At 47.3% G+C, this 22,513-nt stretch overlaps 2 protein-coding genes and 1 pseudogene across 3 annotated transcripts; 1 reads left to right on the forward strand and 2 right to left on the reverse strand.

The window, feature by feature from the left end:
• Nucleotides 1-8,104: 8,104 nt before the first annotated feature.
• On the forward strand, nucleotides 8,105-10,828 carry LOC109749857 (BTB/POZ domain-containing protein SR1IP1). Its single transcript, XM_020308798.4, has 5 exons — nucleotides 8,105-8,420; nucleotides 8,625-8,694; nucleotides 8,794-9,375; nucleotides 9,468-10,016; nucleotides 10,094-10,828. The coding sequence occupies exons 1-5, from the start codon at nucleotides 8,368-8,370 to the stop codon at nucleotides 10,676-10,678; spliced, it is 1,839 nt and encodes a 612-aa protein (XP_020164387.1). The 5' UTR covers nucleotides 8,105-8,367; the 3' UTR covers nucleotides 10,679-10,828.
• A 440-nt stretch (nucleotides 10,829-11,268) lies between these two features.
• On the reverse strand, nucleotides 11,269-16,166 carry LOC109749859 (CASP-like protein 5A1). Of its 2 annotated transcripts, XM_073496873.1 has the most exons (4): nucleotides 15,580-16,166; nucleotides 13,228-13,855; nucleotides 12,146-12,278; nucleotides 11,269-11,751 (listed from the first exon to the last, which is right to left on the reverse strand). In XM_073496873.1, exons 2-4 carry the CDS (start codon nucleotides 13,500-13,502, stop codon nucleotides 11,560-11,562), a joined length of 600 nt encoding a protein of 199 aa, XP_073352974.1. In that variant the 5' UTR covers nucleotides 13,503-13,855; nucleotides 15,580-16,166; the 3' UTR covers nucleotides 11,269-11,559. The 2 variants fall into 2 exon arrangements, with proteins under 2 accessions (XP_073352974.1, XP_020164388.1); XM_020308799.4 differs by lacking the exon at nucleotides 13,228-13,855 and having other exon boundaries at nucleotides 15,580-16,157.
• A 608-nt stretch (nucleotides 16,167-16,774) lies between these two features.
• LOC123493787 (uncharacterized) lies at nucleotides 16,775-18,322 on the reverse strand (annotated as a pseudogene).
• Nucleotides 18,323-22,513: the final 4,191 nt, after the last annotated feature.

The following is a 22,513-nucleotide window of genomic DNA, read 5'->3' on the forward strand; positions in this document are numbered from 1 at the left end:
CCTCTTCCGTATGGTCCATGTAGGGCCAACTTTCCCGGGGGGGTACCGGTAACCCTCCGGCACTCCGGTTTTCTCCAAAACCACCCGGAACACTTCCGTTGTCCGAATATAGCCGTCCAATATATTAATCTTTATGTCTCGACCATTTTGAGACTCCATGTCATGTCCGTGATCACATCCGAGACTCTGAACTACCTTTGGTACATCAAAACACATAAACTCGTAATACCGATCGTCACCGAACATTAAGCGTGCGGACCCTACGGGTTCGAGAACTATATAGACATGACCGAGACACGTCTCCGGTCAATAACCAATAGCGGAACCTGGATGTTCATATTGGCTCCCACGTATTCTACGAAGATCTTTATCGGTCAAACCGCATAACGATATACGTTGTTCCCTTTGTCATTGGTATGTTACTTGCCCGAGATTCGATCGTCGGTATCTCAATACCTAGTTCAATCTCGTTACCGGCAAGTCTCTTTACTCGTTTCGTAATGCATCATCCCGCAACTAACTCATTAGTCACATTGCTTGCAAGACTTTATAGTGATGTGCATTACCGAGAGGGCCCAGAGATACCTCTCCGACAATCGGAGTGACAAATCCTAATCTCGATCTATGCCAACTCAACAAGTACCATCGGAGACACCTGTAGAGCACCTTTATAATCACCCAGTTACGTTGTGACGTTTGGTAGCACACAAAGTGTTCCTCCGGTATTCAGGAGTTGCATAATCTCATAGTCATAGGAACATGTATAAGTCATGAAGAAAGCAGTAGCAACATACTAAACAATCAAGTGCTAAGCTAACAGAATGGGTCAAGTCAATCACATCATTCTCCAATGATGTGATCCCGTTAATCAAATGACAACTCATGTCTATGGCTACGAAACTTAACCATCTTTGATTCAACGAGCTAGTCAAGTAGAGGCATACTAGTGACACTCTGTTTGTCTATGTATTCACACATGTACTAAGTTTCCGGTTAATACAATTCTAGCATGAATAATAAACATTTATCATGATATAAGGAAATATAAATAACAACTTTATTATTGCCTCTAGGGCATATTTCCTTCATATGCTTCTTCGAATGAGCACTTTATGCGTCCACAGATCACACTACCCAATGTTGCCATAGAGAAAATTAAGATAAAGCCTCATTTAGTCATTATGGTTCAACAAATCAAACTTGAAGGCTCGGCTTCATAGGATGCTGGTATGAACTTACACACTTTCACTAAAGCGTGCGATATGACACGTCTTAAGGATTATGTGTGATATGACACATGTTAAGGACTATGAACCAGACCCTTGTGAAATTGCGTTTATTTCCTTTCTCTTTGAGAGGAAAAGGGAAAGAATGGCTTCTAGCTTTGCCTACAGGAGTTGTAACTTCATGGAATTTATGTTGTAGCATGTTTTAATTCAAGTTTTATCCCTGCAAAAATTATGTAACTTCGATATCAGATCACAGGTTTTAGCCAGGAATATCGTGAGTCACTAGGGCTTGCCTGGGATCCCATGAAGGAGGCTATGATAAAACGCCCCAACCATGGGATGGAAGAATGGTTAATTCTTCATATATTTTATAATGTTGTTAATCTTATGTCGGAAGCTATGCTAGATACAACTTCAGGAGCAATCATTATGGGAAAACCGATTGCGAGGCGATACACCGATTGCAAGTATATTATGCTTGATACAACTGAAGGAGGAATCATTATTGATGCTGAATCAGCAAGTGGAGATGGGCTGGGCCGCAATGTAAAAAAGAAGGTAAGTCAGCCCTTCTTCTTTCATTTTTTCTTTACTTGTCTTTTGTATTAAACGAGAAAGTAGGAGAAAGAAGGAATGGAGGGGTAGGAATGAAATTTGCCTATGGGGCTATTTTTCTTGAAGTACAAGATTTATACTTGGGTCCAGAAAAATGGTTCCCAATTATTTGCAAAATTTGAACTCAAATTGATTTGAATCTGAACCAAATGGATTTCAACTAGGGCTATCAGCTAGCAGTGTCCAAAAACTATGAAATTTCTTGGGGAGGCTACGAATATGAAAAGAAGGAGATGTGCAAAGTTGTGGAGAAAACGGGAAAGTTTGAATTTGAAAGAATTCAAATCCTTGCAAAGGATTTGAATTGGAGCCAAGATTTAAAATAGGTGCTGGCTTTAATTAAATAAACTAACATGTTGACTATTTTTAATTGCCACATATTACTTAAGATGTTAATGAATGGATGATGACATAAAATTAAAAACTACTTATTAAATAAAAAGCAACAATGCCATATATGGGTTTATTATATTTGGGATGTTAAATTTGTAACTACGTGCAATAAACAACTATTACAGACGGTTTTTGCGGTTTCTCATGGGGAGCCGCCTCCATTATTAAGCATCACAGGCGACTTTGTACCTCTTTGGAAAAAAATACTTTCGGGGCCTGCTGCTAATGCATGTTTTTCTACTAATGAAAATTAATTCTTTGATTCACGGTGACCTCTCTCTATTTTTCCCTCCTTCCCTTCTCTCCACAACTAGACCACAGTGTTAAGATGTAAATATGATATTTGAATCAATTAAATGTAACATCACTTAGACTAGTTATAGTGCATAGTATCTTACATTGGTGGCCCATAGTAGCACCTTATCTATGTTAAGATACGGTTGTCTTATGTTTCCTCAGTCAGTACAATATTATGTCAGCAATATGCCTAGTTAGTATTGCACAAAGGTGCATGATATTAGGTTATGATATCCCACTATGATACATCTTGGATATATAACACCTAAAATACAATTTATTGGGGTGGTTATCTCTAAAGTTCTTGCGCCACCTATGATGGTGTGTTAAAAGTCAAAATGCATTTGGAGTGCATTAATGTCATGTTTTTTTTTCTAGCTATGTGAATGTCATATTGTGGGAAACTCCATTTTGGACAATATTCCCCTCCTCGCAGTTGTTTTGTTTCCCCCATTTTGGACAGTGAGTCATAGAAAGTGAGTCGTAGGGGCAAGTATAGCTGTGGAAAATAATTTTGGGAATCAAGTTGTCACGCTATCGTCCAACTACTAATGGCGTGTACCTATATGGGCTTACACTGGGCCCTAACTCAAAACACTGATACTGAAGTCCGATAAAACCCAGACAACTAAATCTCATTCAAGACAAGATTCCACTGGTTAAAAGAAGACAAGCCCCCATTATTATTAACATGGCTTTTTATTATTAGAAGGATGGTAGTTTTATTACTAACACGATGGCAGTTTTATTATTGAGAGCATGAGATTTTTATTATCAATAACATGGTAGTTTTACTAATAAGAACATGGCATTTTAATAGTGAAAAACATGACATTTATATATTTAAGAGGATGACATTTTTATTATTAAGAGGATGGCATGGATTTTTTTTTATACCATGGCAGTTTTTATCTAGAGGATGACATATTTTAAAGTTTAGCATGACAAAAAAATCTAGATCACATGACCTTTTTTGGTTTTTGCTCATACTCGTTGTAAATTTATAAATTAGAAGAAATAGGCAGCTTTATAAATTAGTATGACATTTTTCATAATTAAAATCATGGCAATTAGGTCTTAGTTTTGTTCGATGGCATTTTTTTGCCAAAAAAATTTAACTGGGGCAATGGGTCAAACGGGGAGTCGCGCGAGAGCCTGTGCAGAGCGAACAACCAAAAACGTACGTGTTGCAGGCAGCCTCCCCTGGCGAATGAAACGGTCGCCGGAGGGCGTCCATATGTCTCGCATTAAGCGAGACCTTTGGAACCCTCGTTGAAGTGGAAGAGCGAGATGGGCTGGCCTAGACGCGAAGGACACCACAACCTCAGTTTTTCTTTTCTTTTGACCTTTTTTCGTTTTTTGCAATATTTTTTTCTTTTGTTTAAACTTTAAAATATAATAAATATTTATATTACAAAAAAACTCAACAAAAAAACATTTGAAACATGTTGACCAAGCATTTGAAAAATGTTAAATGTGTATATGGAAAAATGTTTATCACATATAAGAAAAATGTATACAAAAAACAATGTGTATGAAAAAAATTGGCATGTATTTAAAACTTTCTAATACAGCATTTGAAAAAATAAAAAAGTATATGAAAAAAGTTATTGTTCAAAAAAAATATTTAAAAATGTTAATCAAGCATTTGAATAATGTTAAATGTGTATTGAAAAAATGTTGATCAGTTATTAAAAGAATGATGAAAAAATTGATCATGTAACTAAAAATGTTAAACAATCATTCGGAAAAAAATGTTGAACAAGTATTTCAGAAATGTTAATCAAGCATTTGGAAAATGTTAAATGTGTATAGAAAAAATGTTGGCCACGTATTAGAAAAATGATGAAAAACCTTGATAATGAATATGAAAATGTTAATCAAGCATTTATAAAAAGAAGGAAAAAGTATTTGAAAAATGATAATCAAGCATTTGCAAAATGTTAAATGTGTATAAAAAATGTTGACCATGTATTAAAAAAATCTTAATTTGAAATTTGAAATTTTTTTACCTAGCATTTAGAAAAATGTATAGAAAAAATGTTGATGATGTATAAAAAATGTTAATCTTATATTGGAAAAAAAGTTTAATCAATGAATTTAGAAAATTTGTAGAGAATTTTTTTTGCCCATGTATTCAAAAAAAAATTAATTTGTATCATTAAAATGTTAAACATGTATTAGAAAAATGTTCTTGACATACACAAAAAATTTAGAATGAAAATCAGAAGAAACAAACGAAAACCAAAAAAGAAGGAAAACTGAGAAAAACAATAAAAGACACCAAGTAAATCAAAACCAAACAAAAACGAAAAAAGGATAAGAAAAAAGAAAAAGAAAATAAAAAAGGAGAGAAAACCGAATAAAATAGAAGAAAAAGTAAGAAGGAAACTGATAAAAATGGTGAAAAAAGAAAGGCAAGACAAAACCACAAAACCAGCAGACCCGGGTTCAAATCCTAGTTTTCCCATTTTTCTTCTCTGTTTTTTAAACGTGTGCCAACAGGCCGGCCAAACAGCTTTTTTTAGGGGTAGAGCCACTTTATTGATCAAAGTCCACACAAGGTAAGATACAAGCTAGGTCATGTGGCTGGCCAAGCCACACATGGCACCCCTGAGCTAGATTAAGAGCATACTTCGCTAAACTATGAGCTTCAAAATTACAATTTGACTCTCGAAAATAAAATTACAAGAAAAATGAGCTAATTTGGACTTGATTTCGTTGATGATAGCTCCGTAAGCACCTTGGTTTCCTTTCTGGATGTCAGCATCAACTTGTTTAGATTCTGAAGATATACCGAAGTTGTGGAGCTGAAGATCTTGAGACAATGGTCTAAGCTACGTAATCAGGTTAGTACAATGCACCTATCTGGAGACAATGACTCGGTCTACTGGAGCTTGAATAAGTCAGGTAGATATACTACCAAATCCATGTATAAATGGCTGGAGAAGCCTCTCAATGGGTATGATTACAAATGGATATGGAAATCCAAAATCCCCCTGAAAATCCAAATTTTCTTATGGCAACTCTCGCAAGATGCAGTGTTCACCAGACATGTGATGTGGCAACGCCGATGGACTGGGAACCCTGTGTGTTCCTTTTGCCAAAAGATCGAGACATCCCAGCATTTATTATTTGGATGCCCTGTCGCTAAGGTTATATGGCGATCAATTGGGGTTACTCTTGGGACTGACTTATGTCCTCGAAATTATTGGCAATTCTTTACTTGGTGTTACTCTTTTCTGCCAGGATATTAATCCTTCTATACTGTGGCGCTGGGTGCTGTTACTTGGGCCATCTGTCGCTAAGGTTACTTGGGCCAAAAGATCGAGACATCCCAGCATTTATTCTTTGGATGCCCTGTCGCTAAGGTTATATGGCGATCAATTGGGGTTACTCTTGGGACTGACTTATGTCCTCGAAATTATTGGCAATTCTTTACTTGGTGTTACTCTTTTCTGCCAGGATATTAATCCTTCTATACTGTGGCGCTGGGTGCTGTTACTTGGGCCATCTGGCTAGCCCGGAACAGGGCCACCTTTGAGAAAAGATGATAAAAACCCCCTTTGAGATAGTTTTTACGGCAGTTTCTTTTCTTTTGTACTGGGCAGGTCTGCAGACTGGAGAAAACATGAAGAGGCTTCGCGCTGGAGCATAGATGATCCGGAACGGGACCATGATGCAGATGAGGGCCTGTGATGCGTCGGCCAAGATTGGAGAATGAAGAATGACATGGAAGGGCGTCTTTCTGCAGCTGCGCATTTGGACAGTAGTCTTTTGCTCCTGGGATATCTATTGTCTCATGGTGTGATGGAGGTTTCCTGAGACATGTAATAGGGCTAGTGTTGGATTTGGTGCTACTAGGTTTTCGCCCCATAGCACTCGTTTCGATGTCGAGCGAGTGCGGTGGGTTTCCTTGCGTTGAACTCGCTCTTCCCCTCCTCTCTTACTCTATTTCCCTATAAGACTTGATGTATTTCCGTTCCTAGTAATGGAAAGGGGGTTAGCCCGGTTCAGAAAAAAAGATCTTGAGCTAAAGAAATCACCTCCCGACATGCAATGGCTTCCAGCGCTGTAGGGTCAAAAACCCGCGGGAGCACTCACTTCAGCAAGACGGAAGTACCACTCGCCTTCTCTCTTATTTTAAACGTGCACTAACAGGCCGGCCGAATAGCTACAACGTGGGTGCATTCGCTTTAGCGAGATGGAAATAGCACTGCTGTAAAGCGAGATGTAGTCGTCGCGGTTGCTGGGGGCCGGGTTAAAAGGGTCCTTCTGGGAATCAAGTCGTTGTGGTCCTGAGTTGTTTTGGGGGGAGCAACTAGTTGACGAACGCTTCTTCGGGAGCCTGCAACGATCAGCACCACTTGGCGCGTTCTCAGCAGCCCCGCCACATATCGCCCTCTGGGCGCTCCCTTCGCATTTTGTTTTCTTTTTATTTTTTCGCACGCGTTTTCGGCTTTTTAAACGGTTCGGTTTTTTCTGGATTTCTTCGACGTTTTGGTTTTCTACCGGTCTTCCTTAGCTTTTGGGCCAAAAAATTATAAAAAAATGAAACGCGTTTGTTTTTCTTCCTCGAGAGGCACGGGTTTGCTTCTGCGAGAGGCACGGTTGTGCCTCTCGGAAACGAAAAAAAACATGTTTTCTGTTTTTTTTCTTTCGCGACTGGCACGGTTTTGCTTTCGCGAGAGACACGACCGTGCCTCTGGGAAACGAGAAAAAAACACGTTTTCTTTTTTTTCTTCCGCGAGAGGCACGTTTTGCTTCCGCGAGGCACGGTTTTGCTTTTTCGCGAGAGGCATGACCGTGCCTCTCGAAAACGAAAAAAATGCATTTCTGTTTTTTTTCTTCTACGAGAGGCATGGTTTTTCTTCCGCGAGAGGCACGGTCGTGCCTCTCGAAAACGAAAAAAACACGTTTTCTGTTTTTTTTTCTTCCGCGAGAGGTACGATGGTGATTTTGCGAGAGGCACGGCCGTGCCTCTTTCAAAAAGAGAAAAAAACCGTGCTTCCGGTTCGGTTTTTTTGTTTTTTTTTGAAAAAATCGTTAAAACCTATCAATATGTGATCTAGTTTGGAAGATCTGGACACGAGGAATCCAACGGTGAAAACGGTTCAAAATTTGGACGCACGGTTTAAGAAATAAAACGTTTGAATAAACGGATCTACGAAAAAATGGAAAACTCCAGGTTGCGACAAATGGCACACAAAGAGCGCGCAACTTGTCACAACCTGGGAAGGTGGGGTGATCTTTGCGATGAGTACTCCTCAATTCGTGATTTCGTGTTTTTGGTCCATACATATAACTGCTTGTGGCCCATACTTATATGGGTCTACTTTGGGCGGAAACTGAAAAACACTGAGACTGCAGCCCAATGAAACCCAGACCACTAAACCTCACTTAAGACAAAGATTCCAGTGGTTAAATGAAGACAAGATTGCAAGATTTGCATCGCCGACACAAGCTTCCAAAAACCCAAGGGCATCTTGCTTCCAAGAACACCAAAAAGGAAGGCCGAGACAAGTCGCGAGAGACGACAAGGACAGCAGCCAACAAGGAGGGATGAGGCCAGAGTCGACCAGAGCTGTCCGTCCGATTTTCTCCCATCTGATCCACCCCTGTGTGGCTTCCAACCGCCGCCACAGGAGAGGAGCCCAGTGGCGGACGGACTCCTCAATCCGCGAGTGTTGCACCTGCTTCACCCGATGCTCGGGCTGGCTGCCCCGATTTCCCTCCCCACGACGTCGACGTCGGGTGAGATAAAGATGACCAGAACATAGAGAAGGGAGAAGAGAGAGGAGAGAGAGCGGAGAGCTTGCGAGGGTGCTCCAGGATGCAGACCGATACTCAGTTCTCTTCGGCCGCGATGAAGAGGACCAGCGACTGGTACGTACCTTCGCTCTGCTGCCTGTTTGAATCTACGAGCTCGCCATTTCTTTGGCGCCATGAAACTGCTTTCAAGCAAGCAGCACCGTGCAGTGACAAGTATTTTAGATGTGGAACAATCACATGCTGAACCTGAAGTTCCTTATTAGGATTAGCAGTAGCTCATGAGCTCGATCCGACAATTTTTCCAACTGGTTGGTGCAGGATCCGTTCACAAGAATTCCCGAGCGATATTACCATTCAAGTTGGGGGGAGCAGCTTCAACTTGCACAAGGTAACCAGCCAGAGGCAACCCCACCTTTGATTCTTACCGCGCGCTTAGAAATCATATGGAATCGCCAAAAATCCTGAGTTCTAATGACAAGTTCTGCAGCTCCCACTGGCATCTAAATGCGGCTACATAAGGAAGCTGGTGTCGGGGGCCAACGGGTCCAGGGTGACCCACCTCGAGATCACGGGCATGCCCGGCGACGCCAAGGCGTTCGACCTCGTCATCAAGTTCTGCTACGGCGTCAACTTCGAGATCACCGCCGACAACGTCGCCATGCTGCGCTGCGCCGCCGAGCACCTGGAGATGACCGAGGAGTGCAAGCCCGGGAACCTCGTCGGCCGGACCGAGGCCTACCTGGAGGAGGTGGCGCTGGCGAGCCTCGAGGGCGCGGTCACCGCGCTTCGCAGGGCCGAGGAGCTCCTCCCGGCGTCAGACAAGGTGCAGCTCATTGGCAGGTGCATCGACGCCATAGCGACCATGACATGCGGCGACGGTGGCCATGAGGGGCTGGACGACGTGGGCGCGCCACCGAAGCCTGTCGATGACTGGTGGGCCGACGAGCTGACGGCGCTGAGGATCGACACCTTCCAGAGGGTCATGATCGCCATGAAGGCGAGGGGATTCAAGGGCATCGCCATGGGGACGATGATCATGCTCTACGCTCAGAAGTCCCTTCGAAGACTGGTAATCGAGTCGAACACCTTACCTAGAGCACAGTATATACTCTTGCTATAGCTAACGTCTGACACGTACTGTCGACTTGTAACTTGTTGCAGGACATGAACGGGAGGGAGCGGAAGAAGATGGAGCCGAGGCAGGAGCACGAGAAGCGGGTGGTTCTCGAGACGATCGTGAGCCTCCTGCCGAGGGAGAAGAACACCATGTCGGTGAGCTTCCTGTCGATGCTGCTCCGGGCGGCGATCTACCTCGACACGTCGCTGGCGTGCCGGCTCGATCTGGAGACGCGGATGGCCGCGCAGCTCGGCCAGGCCGTGCTCGACGACCTGCTCATCCCGTCCTCTTCGCCGGAGGGCGCCGGCACGGCCTACGACGTCGACGCAGTGCAGAGGATCCTCGCCGGCTACCTCGAGAACGAGGGCGAGGCGACGCGCCTGGACTACAACACGGACGACGACTTCGCCTCGGCGGCGTCGCCGCCCAACGACGTCGGCCCGGTCGGCAAGCTCATGGAGAGCTACCTCGCCGAGATCTCCTCGGACGTGAACCTGCCCGTTGACAAGTTCACCGGCCTCGCCGAGCTCATCCCGGAGCGCGCCCGGTTCAACGAGGACGGCATGTACCGCGCCATCGACATCTACTTGAAGGTCCGTTCGTTAAACTCGATCTTCATTCGTTTACTTGTTGTTTATAAGTGCTCAAATGTGATGGATGGTTTGGGTAGGCGCATCCGTCGCTGGGCGAGGGCGAGAGGAAGAAGGTGTGCGGCGTGATGGACTGCCAGAAGCTGTCGCGGGAGGCGTGCGCGCACGCGGCGCAGAACGACCGGCTGCCGGTGCAGACGGTGGTGCAGGTGCTGTACCACGAGCAGCGGCGCCTCCGCGTGCCGCCGCCATCGCAGGCGCCGAGCGGCGCGCCGTCGTACGCCGGGGGGGAGTCGCCGGCGCTGTCGTACAGGCCGACGCCGAGCTTCAACGGGCGGGAGCGGAGCGCGCCGTCCAGCGAGGTGTCGCGGCTGCAGCGGGAGAACGACGAGCTTAGGATGGAGCTGCTCCAGATGAAGATGCGCCTGAGGGACCCGTCGGGCGCGGCACCGGCTGCGGCGCCGCCGCTCGCGGCGGGTGGAACCCGGAGCTTCCCGACGTCGGGGAAGCCGCCACTGCCGAAGAAGCAGGGCGGCAGCGGCGGAGGAGGCGGCGGCGGGTTCATGAAGAAGCTCGGGCGGCTCAACCCGTTCGTGCGCGACCCTCTGGGCGGCGGGAAGGTCCGCACGAAGCCGCCCAAGGATCGCAGGCACTCCATTTCTTGACACTATCGGATAGTGTAATCTAATGGTCACTTGAAGATAAATAAGCCTCTTAGCATGGACGTAGCACTGTACAGTTTTATAATCTGCGTCACAGTTCGTGTCAAGTTCCTGCAATGAAGAAACTCCGGCCATTGTAGCAAATTTTTGCAACTCGGGGTTCAGTCTGTCAGTGTAGTGCAGTTCTGTTCCACTGGCCACTGCGATGTCGGCCGATCGGACCACTAAGCGCTCTACCATTACACCAACGTTGGAAGATGGAAGCATCTGATGTCGATCTCGACGATCCTCTCCCGTTTCTTGTGGGGGGATTGCGATAACGTTGGTATGGTTAGCAATGCATCCCCAGCTCAGGACAAAAGACAACCAGCACGGCAGCACCGAGACGTGGCCTGGAATTCGGCCCTGGTAGATAACCACGCCATAAGGGCACGAGACAATCCTTGCAACACACCAAGCGGCGAAAAGGAAAGGAGATCAGTGGATTTCCATTCTCCTATCCTAAGAAAAGATAGCGACAGTGCGCCCCTACTCATCATGGATCACAGTAGGCAACACATGTCTAGGCTCTCTGTATGCACAAAACAAGATAATTCAGGGCAAAACTCAACCAGTTTGGTTCAGGACATCAAGCGTTATACAGGGCACGAGCCTGCCTGGGTCAAAAGAATCCTAGTAGAGTTCCATAGCAACACAATGTTCAAAGACAAGCCATTAATTACCTACTCCATTTTTTACATAGGTGTAGTACTAGATACGTGTGTGTCTCCACAGGCGCACATCAGCTTCCGATCACGATGCGATTAGCTGTGCCACTATCCAGATGTTGCTAAACCGTAACTTGGGCGCACAAAAAGTCAAGCTATATCTTCCTCTCGTTGTTTTCATCGGGAAGCCATCGACCAGAAGTTCAGCAGGAAGGAGGGCGTGAGGGCAAACCAGCTCATGAACGCCATCGCCGTCGCGGTCTCGAAGCTGCCACAGTGGTTCTCGGCACAGATGTTCAGGTCGTTGTCGATCAGGACGGTGATGCCTGCCGACGAGCATGCTGCGCCGAAGATGAGTGCTGCCGTGATCTACCAAGAAACAGCGATGATCACTATATTAGACCTCACACAGTCAAAAGACAATGCATTCATAATTTCCAGGATGAAACTAACATGCAGGAACTTGCAATAAAGATGCAGTTTCATTCAATTGCCGTAATCTGAGCATGTACTTTATCTCACTGCAAGATTTCTTAGTCTATACACCACGCAGCCAATATTGTTAAAAAGAATGATGGAAAAGCGCTAGGTTACTGGATACATGGAAAAGTTCACACGGGTAGCAAATTCTATATATATATATATATATATATATATATATATATCAGCACATATTATTCAGATCAAAGAAGATGATACAGAAGATTGACCAAGTAAATCTCACAAGCATCAGAGACATGAACAGAGATGTATATTGACTTACCCCATCTCCAATCGCGAACAGGCAAACAGCACGGCGGTTCCTTAAACAACGCTTAACAAGCAATGCATAGATATCGACAATGGCAAGCGAGAAGCTCCACAGGCATTGCAATATGGTTGCTGCAACAAGATAGCTGACCAAAACAGCACTCCGTCAGTTTGTCAGAAACTAGAAATATAGAATAGCACTGCCAGAGTAAACTTGGGAGCAGAAGAAACAAGCAAATAAACTAGACACAGCAGAGTTTCCCTTTATAACTCCAAAGCATGAACACAATCTGTGTTGCCTGCTGTAAACTGGGCCAACAAAGAAGTACCCACCCATGTCTATCTCACTAAAATACAAAATTTAGATCATCCACTCATCACTAATGCAAATGTTGAATTTCTGTTACGCACAGGCATGCCATATAATAAGCAGTAACAAAACCAGAGAAACCTATATGTTCAAGAAGGCTTAGCTAAATAAACTTGGAAAATATAAAAGGAGCAACATGGTAGTTTTAGATGTATAAGTGTAAATTCCTCTTAAAATGTTACACTGAAGTACATAGTATGATCGGATTTCCACATTGTAGTATGATCCTAGGGGTATTTTTTTATCTAAGATCATTCAGAATAACTACATAATTAACTTGAAAGGTTGGGACTAAGTCGTTCTATACAAACCCAACATACTTGCATCAGGAATTGTATAGTAAGGTAAAAAGTGCCACAAGAGTAGTTTGTATCAGGAAGACCTGGGTTTCTATATATGAGATCGGAAGGGGTGGCCCCTCTTTTCCTAAAAGAAAAGGCAGTCCCAGAAGCACACACACACACCCCTTTCATTTTATCAAAAAGTTACTTTGAAGTACGTATGATAGCAAAAAGAGGAAAATCCTGCTAGTCCCCCAGTCTTTGCCAAAAGAAAATTTTGCGCTACAACTCAATTAAGGGTGTGTTTTATTGGGGTCACCAAGTGAACTGTAATAGGTCGGTTCCGTTCCCAGAGCCCATTCCAGTGTTTGGTTTGTCAAAGGAACGGGAACCACCGATTCCACAGAATGGCATATTCCCTATTTATGCGGAACTAGGCGGTACCTCCAAATCAAGCAGGCGACATGGAACAGTTCGCTCGACTTTCGCTCGTCTTTCCCTCCCCGGCGCCACATCTCCCTCCCCAACCTTGCGTGCGCCACCGCCATCAGCCCCACTGCGCGCGGCCATGAATGGCCACCGCCGCATCCGTCGCGCTCGCAGCCGCCCCAGCCACCCCCGCGTCTCCCCCTCCCCAGCGCCGCAGCTCCCTCCGCAACATTGCGTGTGCTCCCGCCTACAGCCCCACCGCGTGCGGCCATGACTGGCCACCGCCGCATCCTCACGTTGGCACTGCTTGCCGTCCCACCGGCCGCGACCCAGCTGGGCGCACCTGACACGTCCCACCGAGCAGGGAGGTCGGGCGGCCCTCTCAATCATCTTCTTCAGCAGAGCAGGGAGGCCGGGCAGCCCTCTCACTCGTCTCCTTCCACCGGGCATGGAGGCTGGGCGCACCTAAGGCGCCATCATCGGGGAGCTTTGGCTGCTGGACCAAGGAGCCCGTGGTGTGCAGTGACATTTGCCGTGGGTGTTTCTCCAGATCAATATACTGCAGCGTCAAGCACATCTGTTCTTCTGTATTCAGCATTCTGTGTTTCCTGGGTGTTCTTCAGTACTGCAGCGTCAAGTACATCTGTTCATTACAATCGATGTAATCAAGTGTTCAACATTCAGTTCAGTTTAGTTTTCTATCAAAATCTAATTCGGTATGAATCAATGTAATAAAGTGAGACGAACAATTTCATTCCATTCCATCTCTCAAACCAAACACCAAAATGTAACCATTCCATTCCTTGGAACTGCTCCTACCAAACATAAGGACAGGCCGACCCATTCTAGTGGAATGGAACCATGACATTCCGTTCCACTTCGTTCCCAAACCAAACACACCCTAAAGGAACTCCATAATATGGATAAAACATAAGGGATCTCTGTTTTACTCTGGTAGATAATGTAACAATCCACTGTTCTGCCCATGGCAGTTTCATAAATAGTGAACAGAAATGCAGTTTATTACGTTGAGGATAACTAGAAAAGGACATGTGGAATTGTGGATGTGATATTTCTGTCCCTATTGTAGTTCACTAGTTTGTGACATGGGGATTGTACCCCTGAGATATTCAGTAGACATTGAACCACAAAGCAAAACCGTCAACAACAACAAAAACCCTGTTTCCTATTGTAGTTCACCAGTTTGTGACATGTTCATATGCATGTGGTGGCATTATATTCCTATGATGTGACATGAAATTGCATGTTTTTTTGAAGTAGCAAATAGATTAATCTTACAATTAGTTTCTTTGCTACTAGAATCCTTGGCTTCATATAATTAATCTTACTAATAATTTCAGAATTCAAGTACTGCACGCACTCCCCTGTTTTTGACACTTCGATCCAGCATACTGTCATCTCACCTTGAAATCGTGCATGTTCAGTGGAATAGCACATATATGCAGGGGATTTACTACAATACAGAATTGTCAAAATAAATAAATAAATACACCCTATTTCTGGATAACAATAGTCTTCACATGATTACATTTGCTTGCCCCCTCCATAAATATACTGTGCTATGTATACTTATCCGCCTTGTAAATGTTTAAAGCTACTTCCTATGCATGCCAGAACACAAGTGCCTTACTAATACATTTAAGCACATTCTTGTCGTTTTTTTCAGACGAGAAGTCCGTTGTCGTTAGAATTTGTTTTTAGCAACTTATAGTATGCAATACTAGATGATGCCACACAGGCAGATTTTTATTTTTATTTGTTGCACAAGGTAGTAGTAGGTCACTACAGATAAGCTGATGCTTTTTAGTCCTCATCACTGAGGCAATCCATTACATTCAAAATGGAGAAAAGTCGGCCAGAAAGATCAGAAGGTAAGCGTAACGAACTTAAAGTTCAGAAGGTATAGTGTACTGAGGTTGGTACCCAACTGCCTCCAAATCCACACTCCTATAGTTCGTTCTGAGCTGAGGCAGGAGTGACCATAGACACATGTTTCCACAAGTTGCATTACAAACAGCACTCCAAGTCTCCAACCTTTGGGAACCTATTACCGAAATGAGCTAAAGCTCCAACAGATGGAGTGCCTAGGTATTAGTACATAGCAGATCATATTTCCGTTCTTGAACACGGAACTCCCCACGGACCCAAGCTTTAAGAGCGCACACACACTTGACCCACCGGTGCATGTGAGATCATATTTCCTTTCTTGAGCAACGATTGGAAGTAGTAGTAGAACTGTAAAGCGATTGATGCTCAGGCCGTACAGAGCCAGTTGGGGCAAATACTAGTAGTAGCGCGGATGATGAGAAACTACCAGGATGGATGGGGAGTGGGGAGGGAGGTTACCAGAAGGCGCTGACGGAGGGGAAGTCGTTGGTGGAGGCCATGACGCCGAGCGCGACCCCGGCGAAGGCGAACTGCGCGAGGCGGAGCGCGAGGCCGCCGGCCGTGCCGGGCATCCCGGGCAGGTCCTTCATGAGCACCCCCGTGGGCTGCTCCACCGGATCCGTCGGCGGCGGCGCCTCCACCGGGTGCACCGCCGGCCTGCTCGCGAACATATCGGCCCCGAACGGTACAGGCTCCCCCGCGCGCTCACCTCCCGCCTCGCCGCCGCGGGACCGGTGGGGGCTGGGCGAAGAAGGGTTTGGCCTCGCAGGGGACTGGATTGGGCGGAGCCGACGAGGATGAGGAGGGGCGTGCGGTGCGGGCCACACGCGCCGGGGTCGATCGGGGAGGGGAGGGGGGGCTCGGGGGAGGCGCTGCTTGCCGTTGGTTCGCCTTGCTTTTGGCCGGGGGGAAAGGCGACGGCAGTTTCTGGGGAGCTGCAGCTGCGACGGCACGCCGTGGGGTCCCTCCCAGTCTCTCTCCCTCTCTCTCCTCCGCGGCTCCGTGTCCGAGTGGTGGAGGGAGTGGGAGAGAAATGGGCCGGGGCTGGGCGGGGCCGGGCGGGGCTGACTTTGCTCGCTTGCCCGTGCCGCCACTGTGCGGTGGCGGGCCCGTTCCGCCCGTCCTTCTTTTGGCCTGGCCCCGCCTGTCTGTTACTCTGCCAGTACTCCAGCATTTTTCTTGCCAGTGCGATCTCCCCCGTACGGAGCACTAGCTTAGGGCAGACGGGGGCGATCTTCGATGCATTTGTTACCTGCATCGTTTTCAGGCATTTTGCATACCTGCATCGTTTTCAGGCATTTTGCATACTTATTTCAACTAGGCCTGCCCGAGCATATGTAGGCAAAAAGCTAGCATCTGCTAGTCTGTATGTGCTGAAACGGAATGCATACTGTTTGGTTGCGGACTAATTTGAAAGGAAACACAAGTCCGGTTGTTTGGTTATATCCAGAACAATTGTGTGGTGACCTTCTCCTCGATGCGGTGAGGCTACCAGAGACACACATGAACTAAAAACTAAACTAGAGCAACAGAACAAACTTAGGCACAAACACAAGCCTTAGGGGTTGTTTGGTTTGTGACTAAGATTGCCAAAGATTGTCACATCTAAGGTGCAAGTTTGATCAACTTAGGTGAGTGTTTGGTTCAAGTCACACCTTAGGCAAGCCACACTAAGGCCCCACATGACATACACACAGAAAGTGTCGCAAGATTTCCTTAGGCTTGCCAACTTGTGGTTCTTATTTTCAAAAAACTAACCTTAGGCAAGTTTGACAGTGTTATCGCGCTCCTTGCACTTGGTGGCCACCTCCACACCCTCGTCGTTGAATACGATCAATTTCACGGTGTTGGGGGTCGGTAGCTTGAACGTCAGCATGTACCGATCATGCTCTCACGAACGGCGGCGAAGGTGGCCCAACCCTGATCAAGGGTGACACTACCGTTGATCACCTTCACCGTCACCCTCCATGCGCAGCCAGTGTTCGTCTTCAGTTTGAACTCTGTAGGGATGGCGGGGAAGTGCTTCATGAACTCCAGAGGCATTGGCAGACTCTCCAGCTTTGGAGCAAGGATAATCTTGCAGAAGTGGCTTGGTCCTGACTCCTGATGGTAGTGGTCATAGTTTCTTTGCTTGGCGCTTGGGTGATCCTGCACCAACACTTCGACCAATGGCGACACGACCTCCTTGCCCTTCTCCAATGGTGCCACGAACTCCTTGCCCTTGTCCATCTGCATTATGAACATCACGCAGTTCAGTGGTTACCATTCATTCATATCGGCCTAACGCTCCTATATTAACCCACCCTACTAACCCAGCACCGCACTCAAACCCCCTCTGTTTCACCACCTTCCCCTCACCATGAACTCCAACTCCAAACCCAACCCTTTCCCCTGGGGGCATTGGATGGAGGGCATTCTTCCTTGGGGTGCTCGCTCGGTGACCGCAAGAAGTTCGAGCATACCATGAAAGCCTACTCGAACTTCAGCAGCATCGATGACATGCATAAGAAGGCCGATGTTGTGATGAAGAAGGCTACGTCAGACGAGCTGAAGACACTGATTTCGAACCCAGCCAATGGCGCAATGTTAGTGGACATCCTACGCTAGGCCATGAATCAGGCAGACTCCAGCGACGCTGGACAGCGGACAAGATGGGCCAAGTACAGGCAGTACAAGGCGCCTCAAGACCAGCGTGCTGCGGCATACTGGAGTAGGACGTTCGGGTCGCCGAAGGCCGACAACGACGAGGTGCAGATGGTGGCCAGGGCGCTGGCGGCAGGCGACCGTGCAAGACCCATCGTTCTTGATGAAGACGAAGACGATGAGGAAGAAAAGAAGAACGCTACCCCCCGCCACCGCTCGACGCGACTCCAGGGTAGCCGCGGCTAGACAAGAAAGTTTGTACCCCAATCCCCACCCCCGATGTAATCGAGAAATGACCTATGAACCCTAGAAGTCGTCGGTGCAGAATCGATCCATGGCAGTGTTTTAATCCAATCCTCACCCCCCCCCCCTATGTGTTCATTCCCCTACCTAACTCTCCAGCCGCGTGCTCAAATCTAATCCAGCCCGAGTCGGAAGCAGTAATCTACAAAGAGGGCGAGGACCTACCGCCATGGTCGATGCGCTCCGGTGAAGGTCTGCAGTCGCTCCGATGGTAGCCGCCATCTTCGATCGTCCTGCTTTCGCTTTGGTGGCCGCCGCCGCCGCCGGTGTGAGTGTGGAAGAGGGGAGAGAGCGATGAGAAAGGTAGGTGAGGATAATTTATGACGACACGTCTGGAAATAACGCGACTTTTCGTGACTGCATCCACGCGTGCAACCGCCCACGCCCACGTGCCTAGGGTTGCACCGCTCAGGCCTGGCTCCACAAAAAACGGCCGATTGAGCGTTCCTCTAGATACAGACCCAGAGATGCTTTAATGTTCATGCTATACAGACCCAACAGTGAATGTGGATAATCGAACGGGTCATGTTCTTTCCGCGCGGGCCCAACTAAAATGTATGCGGTCTACCAAACGCGTCCCGTGTGTTGTGTCACGGGCATGTACGTGTTGGCCCAGAACGGAGGCGACCGACGGCGGAGATCACGACCGCGGTGCCCGGCCGCCTCAGTGCAAGCGTACAGTCCAAGACGCGGCCGTTGCACGGACGGACGCGCCTCCTCTACGTATCTTTGCTGCCGGGAGGGAACGAACGCGCGTGAACGGGATTCATCCGAGCATGGGTGGTGGAAGCGTAGCCACGCCATGTTGCCGTCCACACGCATTGCCGTTTGGGTGCGGTATCGGCGCACACGCATTGCCCGTTTTAGCAGCGGGAGCGCGGTCGCAGCTTTGCCTCGAGCGCGGGGATCCGTCCGGTTGTCGCGGTCACACGGTGCGAGGAAAAATCAGTGCGCGTGCGGCGGAAAAAATCACTGCAGACCAGGTCGGCCTGGAGAATTTCGCGCCGGCTAGAACCACCGGCCGGCCTAAACACAACCACACAAGGCTATTCCGTGGCCCACCACTATTTATATATAAATATTTCATTTTCCATGTATCTTCCTCGATTAGTCGTCGTCTACTTCGAGCCTTCGACCATGCACGGGCGTATTCTGCAAAGAGGGGCGAAGAAGATTAGTACAGTTTTCCATGGACCATTGCCCAACCCTCTACAAGCCTCAAGTTTCCCTTTTTACGAAAAGCATCCGATCTATTATAAAAAATTCGTCGATAGTGTAAAGCATTTCAAACATAATAAAAAATTGCATTAAGCTTCCGGATCTGGAAGTCTCGAGTTAGCTGCTATGTTTGTTTGGGAACCAACATGTTGTTGTGTGTCCCATAAAACGAAATATTTCTTTGAGTGGGAGACCACGTTTCTTGACACAAGTTTGATTTCTACACAAGTGTGAATACTTTTTCTACAACATAGCTTTGGTATCTATAAGATTGTGCATTTTCCGCTTGGGATTGATGTGTTTTGAGTTGGAACAATAGTTTTTTTTAAGATGGTGATGGAACAATAGGTGAAATGTATGACATTTCCTACATTCTTCCTGATGAATGCAATTTACTTGTCGAATTACTCGATATAACATTTTTATGTGTTAAATATATCCCTGTGCTTGTAGTCGTCGCTAGGTGGTCTATAGATATGGATGTAATGATTGAAGATGAATAGATCAGACGTTTTCACGCAAAAAAAATCCATGTTTTCTTGTTTGCTTTAAGAAATGGAATGTGATAATCTATCACATCTTGTTATTTCCTTCCATGTTGGATTTGCACTTTGACAGGTTGTCTTGTACCACCACTTTGGTTTCTTGGTAGAGATAGTTTGATATGGTTGACAAGGAAATATGCAGTGAGACTTTTCGAACGAGGGCTCAATTCAACACATTTTTAAAGTTGCCGACAATGGCACATTTTCTCTCTCTACAGTCCGTCGATATTTCTTGTAACATTACCTCTAAGGTTTTTAATAGCGGAGATATTTCTGCAACGTTTTCCTATCAAATGGAATACCCCCTCCCCCTCCCTTGCGTCATCTCCTCGGGTGGCTCGGGCGGGAACCCTAGCCAGCACCGCCCCTTCCCCAATACTAATTCTCCTTGTCGCCTCCAGCCGATGGCGAGGGGAGTGCGCTGCATCATGTTCCTCCCTTCCTCACTGTTGTCGCTAATCGATCTGCCCTTGTCTCTACTCGCCAGAGCCACGTTGTGTTAGTCGCCCCTCCACTCCTCGTCGACGCTGATACGTCTCCGTCGTATCTAGAATTTTTGATTGTTTCATGCCAATATTATACAACTTTTACATATTTTTGGCAACATTTTATATGATTTATTGTACTAACCTATTGATCCAGTGCCCAGTGCAAGTTCCTGGCTTTTGCATGTTTTTTGTATCACAGAATATCCATATCAAATGAAGTCCAAATGCAATAAAATTTTACGAAGAATTATTTTGGAATATATGTGATTTTTGGGAGGTGGAATCAACGCAAACGGGGGCCCACAGGGCCCACAACCCACGAGGGCGCGCCCTGGTGTCTTGTGCCCTCCTCGAACGTCGGTTGGACCTATACTTCGGGTGCAAGGAAGCTTATATCCGGAAAAAATCATGTTAAAATCTCAGCGTAATCGGAGTTACGAATCTCCCGGAATTTAAGAAACGGTGAAGGGCCAGATCTAGGAGCGCGAAACAGAAGAGAACAGAGAGGGAGATCCAATCTCGGATGGGAATCTCCCGCCCCTCCGCCACCAGGAAGGCCATGGACCAAAGGGGGAACTGTTGGGGATATTACTACTGGGTATAAACTGGCCAGGAGAGGCCGGGTTATCCCCAAAATAAGTTATTATACTTGAAGCCCATGAAGACGAAGACGGAGGCGCTTTATGAAGGCTCAGGGCCCAAAGGCGGATTACGGCCTGTAAACATAAGCCGACATTGATATGCAAACTTGTGTTGTAAGATAGAAAGAGTAGAGACCGGGTAAGACACGTTTATGAGCCGGCCTCGGGATCCTGTAAACCGGCGGGCATCACCCATGTATATAAGGGGACGACCCGGCGGCGGTTTAGAAACAAGAAACAACAACTCGAGAACCAGGCATAGCGAATTCGCTCCCTGGTCATCGAAACCCTAGCAATTCCACAACAACTGGATTAGGCCTTTACCTTCACCGCAAGGGGCCGAACCAGTATAAACTCTCTGTGTCCCTTGTCTGCTTTAACCCCTTTAAGCTAACCCGTCGCGATGGCTCCATGACTAAGTCCTTTCTCTAGGACATCTGCCGTGACAAAACCACGACAGTTGGCGCCCACCGTGGGGCTATCGCACGATGGTTTCGAGTTCTTAGAGGGCAGCTTCGAAGGACGCAAGGGATACGCTGTGGGCCGGATGACCAAGAGTCGTCGCGGCAAGCTCTACATCGACGACGCAGGCTGGGGCCCCGAGGCCGGCTCAATCGAGTACGGGTACCAGGTCCCCTTCGGCGGCATCCACGTTTTCATTGGCAAGATCGGCGAACCGGGCCCTGAGCCGGACATCTGCACCGACCTCATCGAGACGGCTCAGCGTGCGAGACCTGCCTGGGTTCAGCCTGCCATGAAGCGTGCCTTCATGGGAGTCATCCATGGAGCGGAATCTGAGGATAGATCGGCATCTGGTGGTGAGACCGTCATTTATTCTTACGATGAATCATCGACCGGAGAGACCGAGTCATTGTACAAGTTGCAAGATGGCCGGATTGGGGGCTGTTCCGATGGCGACAGTATTCCGGACCCCTTTGATCTGCCAAGCCGGGTTGCGATCTTCATGGCCGGTACGCAGCCAACGCTCCACTATTCGACCGCAGCGGCGATGGTTTCCGAATCAGTAGCAGCAACAGCGGCCGGGGCAGGAGGCCCCGTGGGACCGCCGGCTCAGGTTTGATCTGATCTATTTGACGCCTTGGCAACACTGATGGCGGAAGTTAACCCGGCGAATCAAGATGAGCATAACGCGGAAATCGCAAAGGTGAAAGATCAGATAACTCAGGCCAAGGCCGACCTGGCAGCTGAGGATACCAGGATGGCTGCGGAACGGGCCGCATTGGATGCGCAGGCTTACCGGCTTGTGTTGGATCAGAGCGCGTCAAACGATGTCATGAGGAGAAGGTACCGGTCTCACCTGCCGCTGGTTTATGACGCTAGGAACCTCTTTAATACCCCAGGAGCAGGGACCAGTAATCCGCCAGTGGTAAATCGGGCGGAGGCACCTGGAACGGGGGCGCCGGTTCAGCCGCATCCAACGGATCCGCCTCGTCAGAACAACGTTCCGTCACAACACGTCCCAACACCACCGGGTCACTACTCTAACCCGATGGATAACATTGTCGCTGCCGCTTCATAATTGGCGGCTCTCCCG

This window comes from Aegilops tauschii, chromosome 4 (genome assembly GCF_002575655.3).
Source record: "Aegilops tauschii subsp. strangulata cultivar AL8/78 chromosome 4, Aet v6.0, whole genome shotgun sequence".
In the NCBI taxonomy this organism is placed as follows: domain Eukaryota; kingdom Viridiplantae; phylum Streptophyta; class Magnoliopsida; order Poales; family Poaceae; genus Aegilops; species Aegilops tauschii.

Excerpts from the sequence above, each read along its gene's own strand:
- LOC109749857 (XM_020308798.4), top strand. The coding sequence starts at position 8,368 with ATGCAGACCGATACTCAGTTCTCTTCGGCCGCGATGAAGAGGACCAGC. Across the intron at positions 8,421-8,624 it reads ATGAAGAGGACCAGCGACTG|GATCCGTTCACAAGAATTCC; the intron begins GTACGTACCTTC and ends TGGTTGGTGCAG. Across the intron at positions 10,017-10,093 it reads CCATCGACATCTACTTGAAG|GCGCATCCGTCGCTGGGCGA; the intron begins GTCCGTTCGTTA and ends TGGTTTGGGTAG.
- LOC109749859 (XM_073496873.1), bottom strand. The coding sequence starts at position 13,502 with ATGCGGCGGTGGCCAGTCATGGCCGCACGCGGTGGGGCTGTAGGCGGG. Across the intron at positions 12,279-13,227 it reads GTCGCCTGCTTGATTTGGAG|CTATCTTGTTGCAGCAACCA; the intron begins GTACCGCCTAGT and ends TGTTTTGGTCAG. Across the intron at positions 11,752-12,145 it reads TGTTCGCGATTGGAGATGGG|ATCACGGCAGCACTCATCTT; the intron begins GTAAGTCAATAT and ends GTTTCTTGGTAG.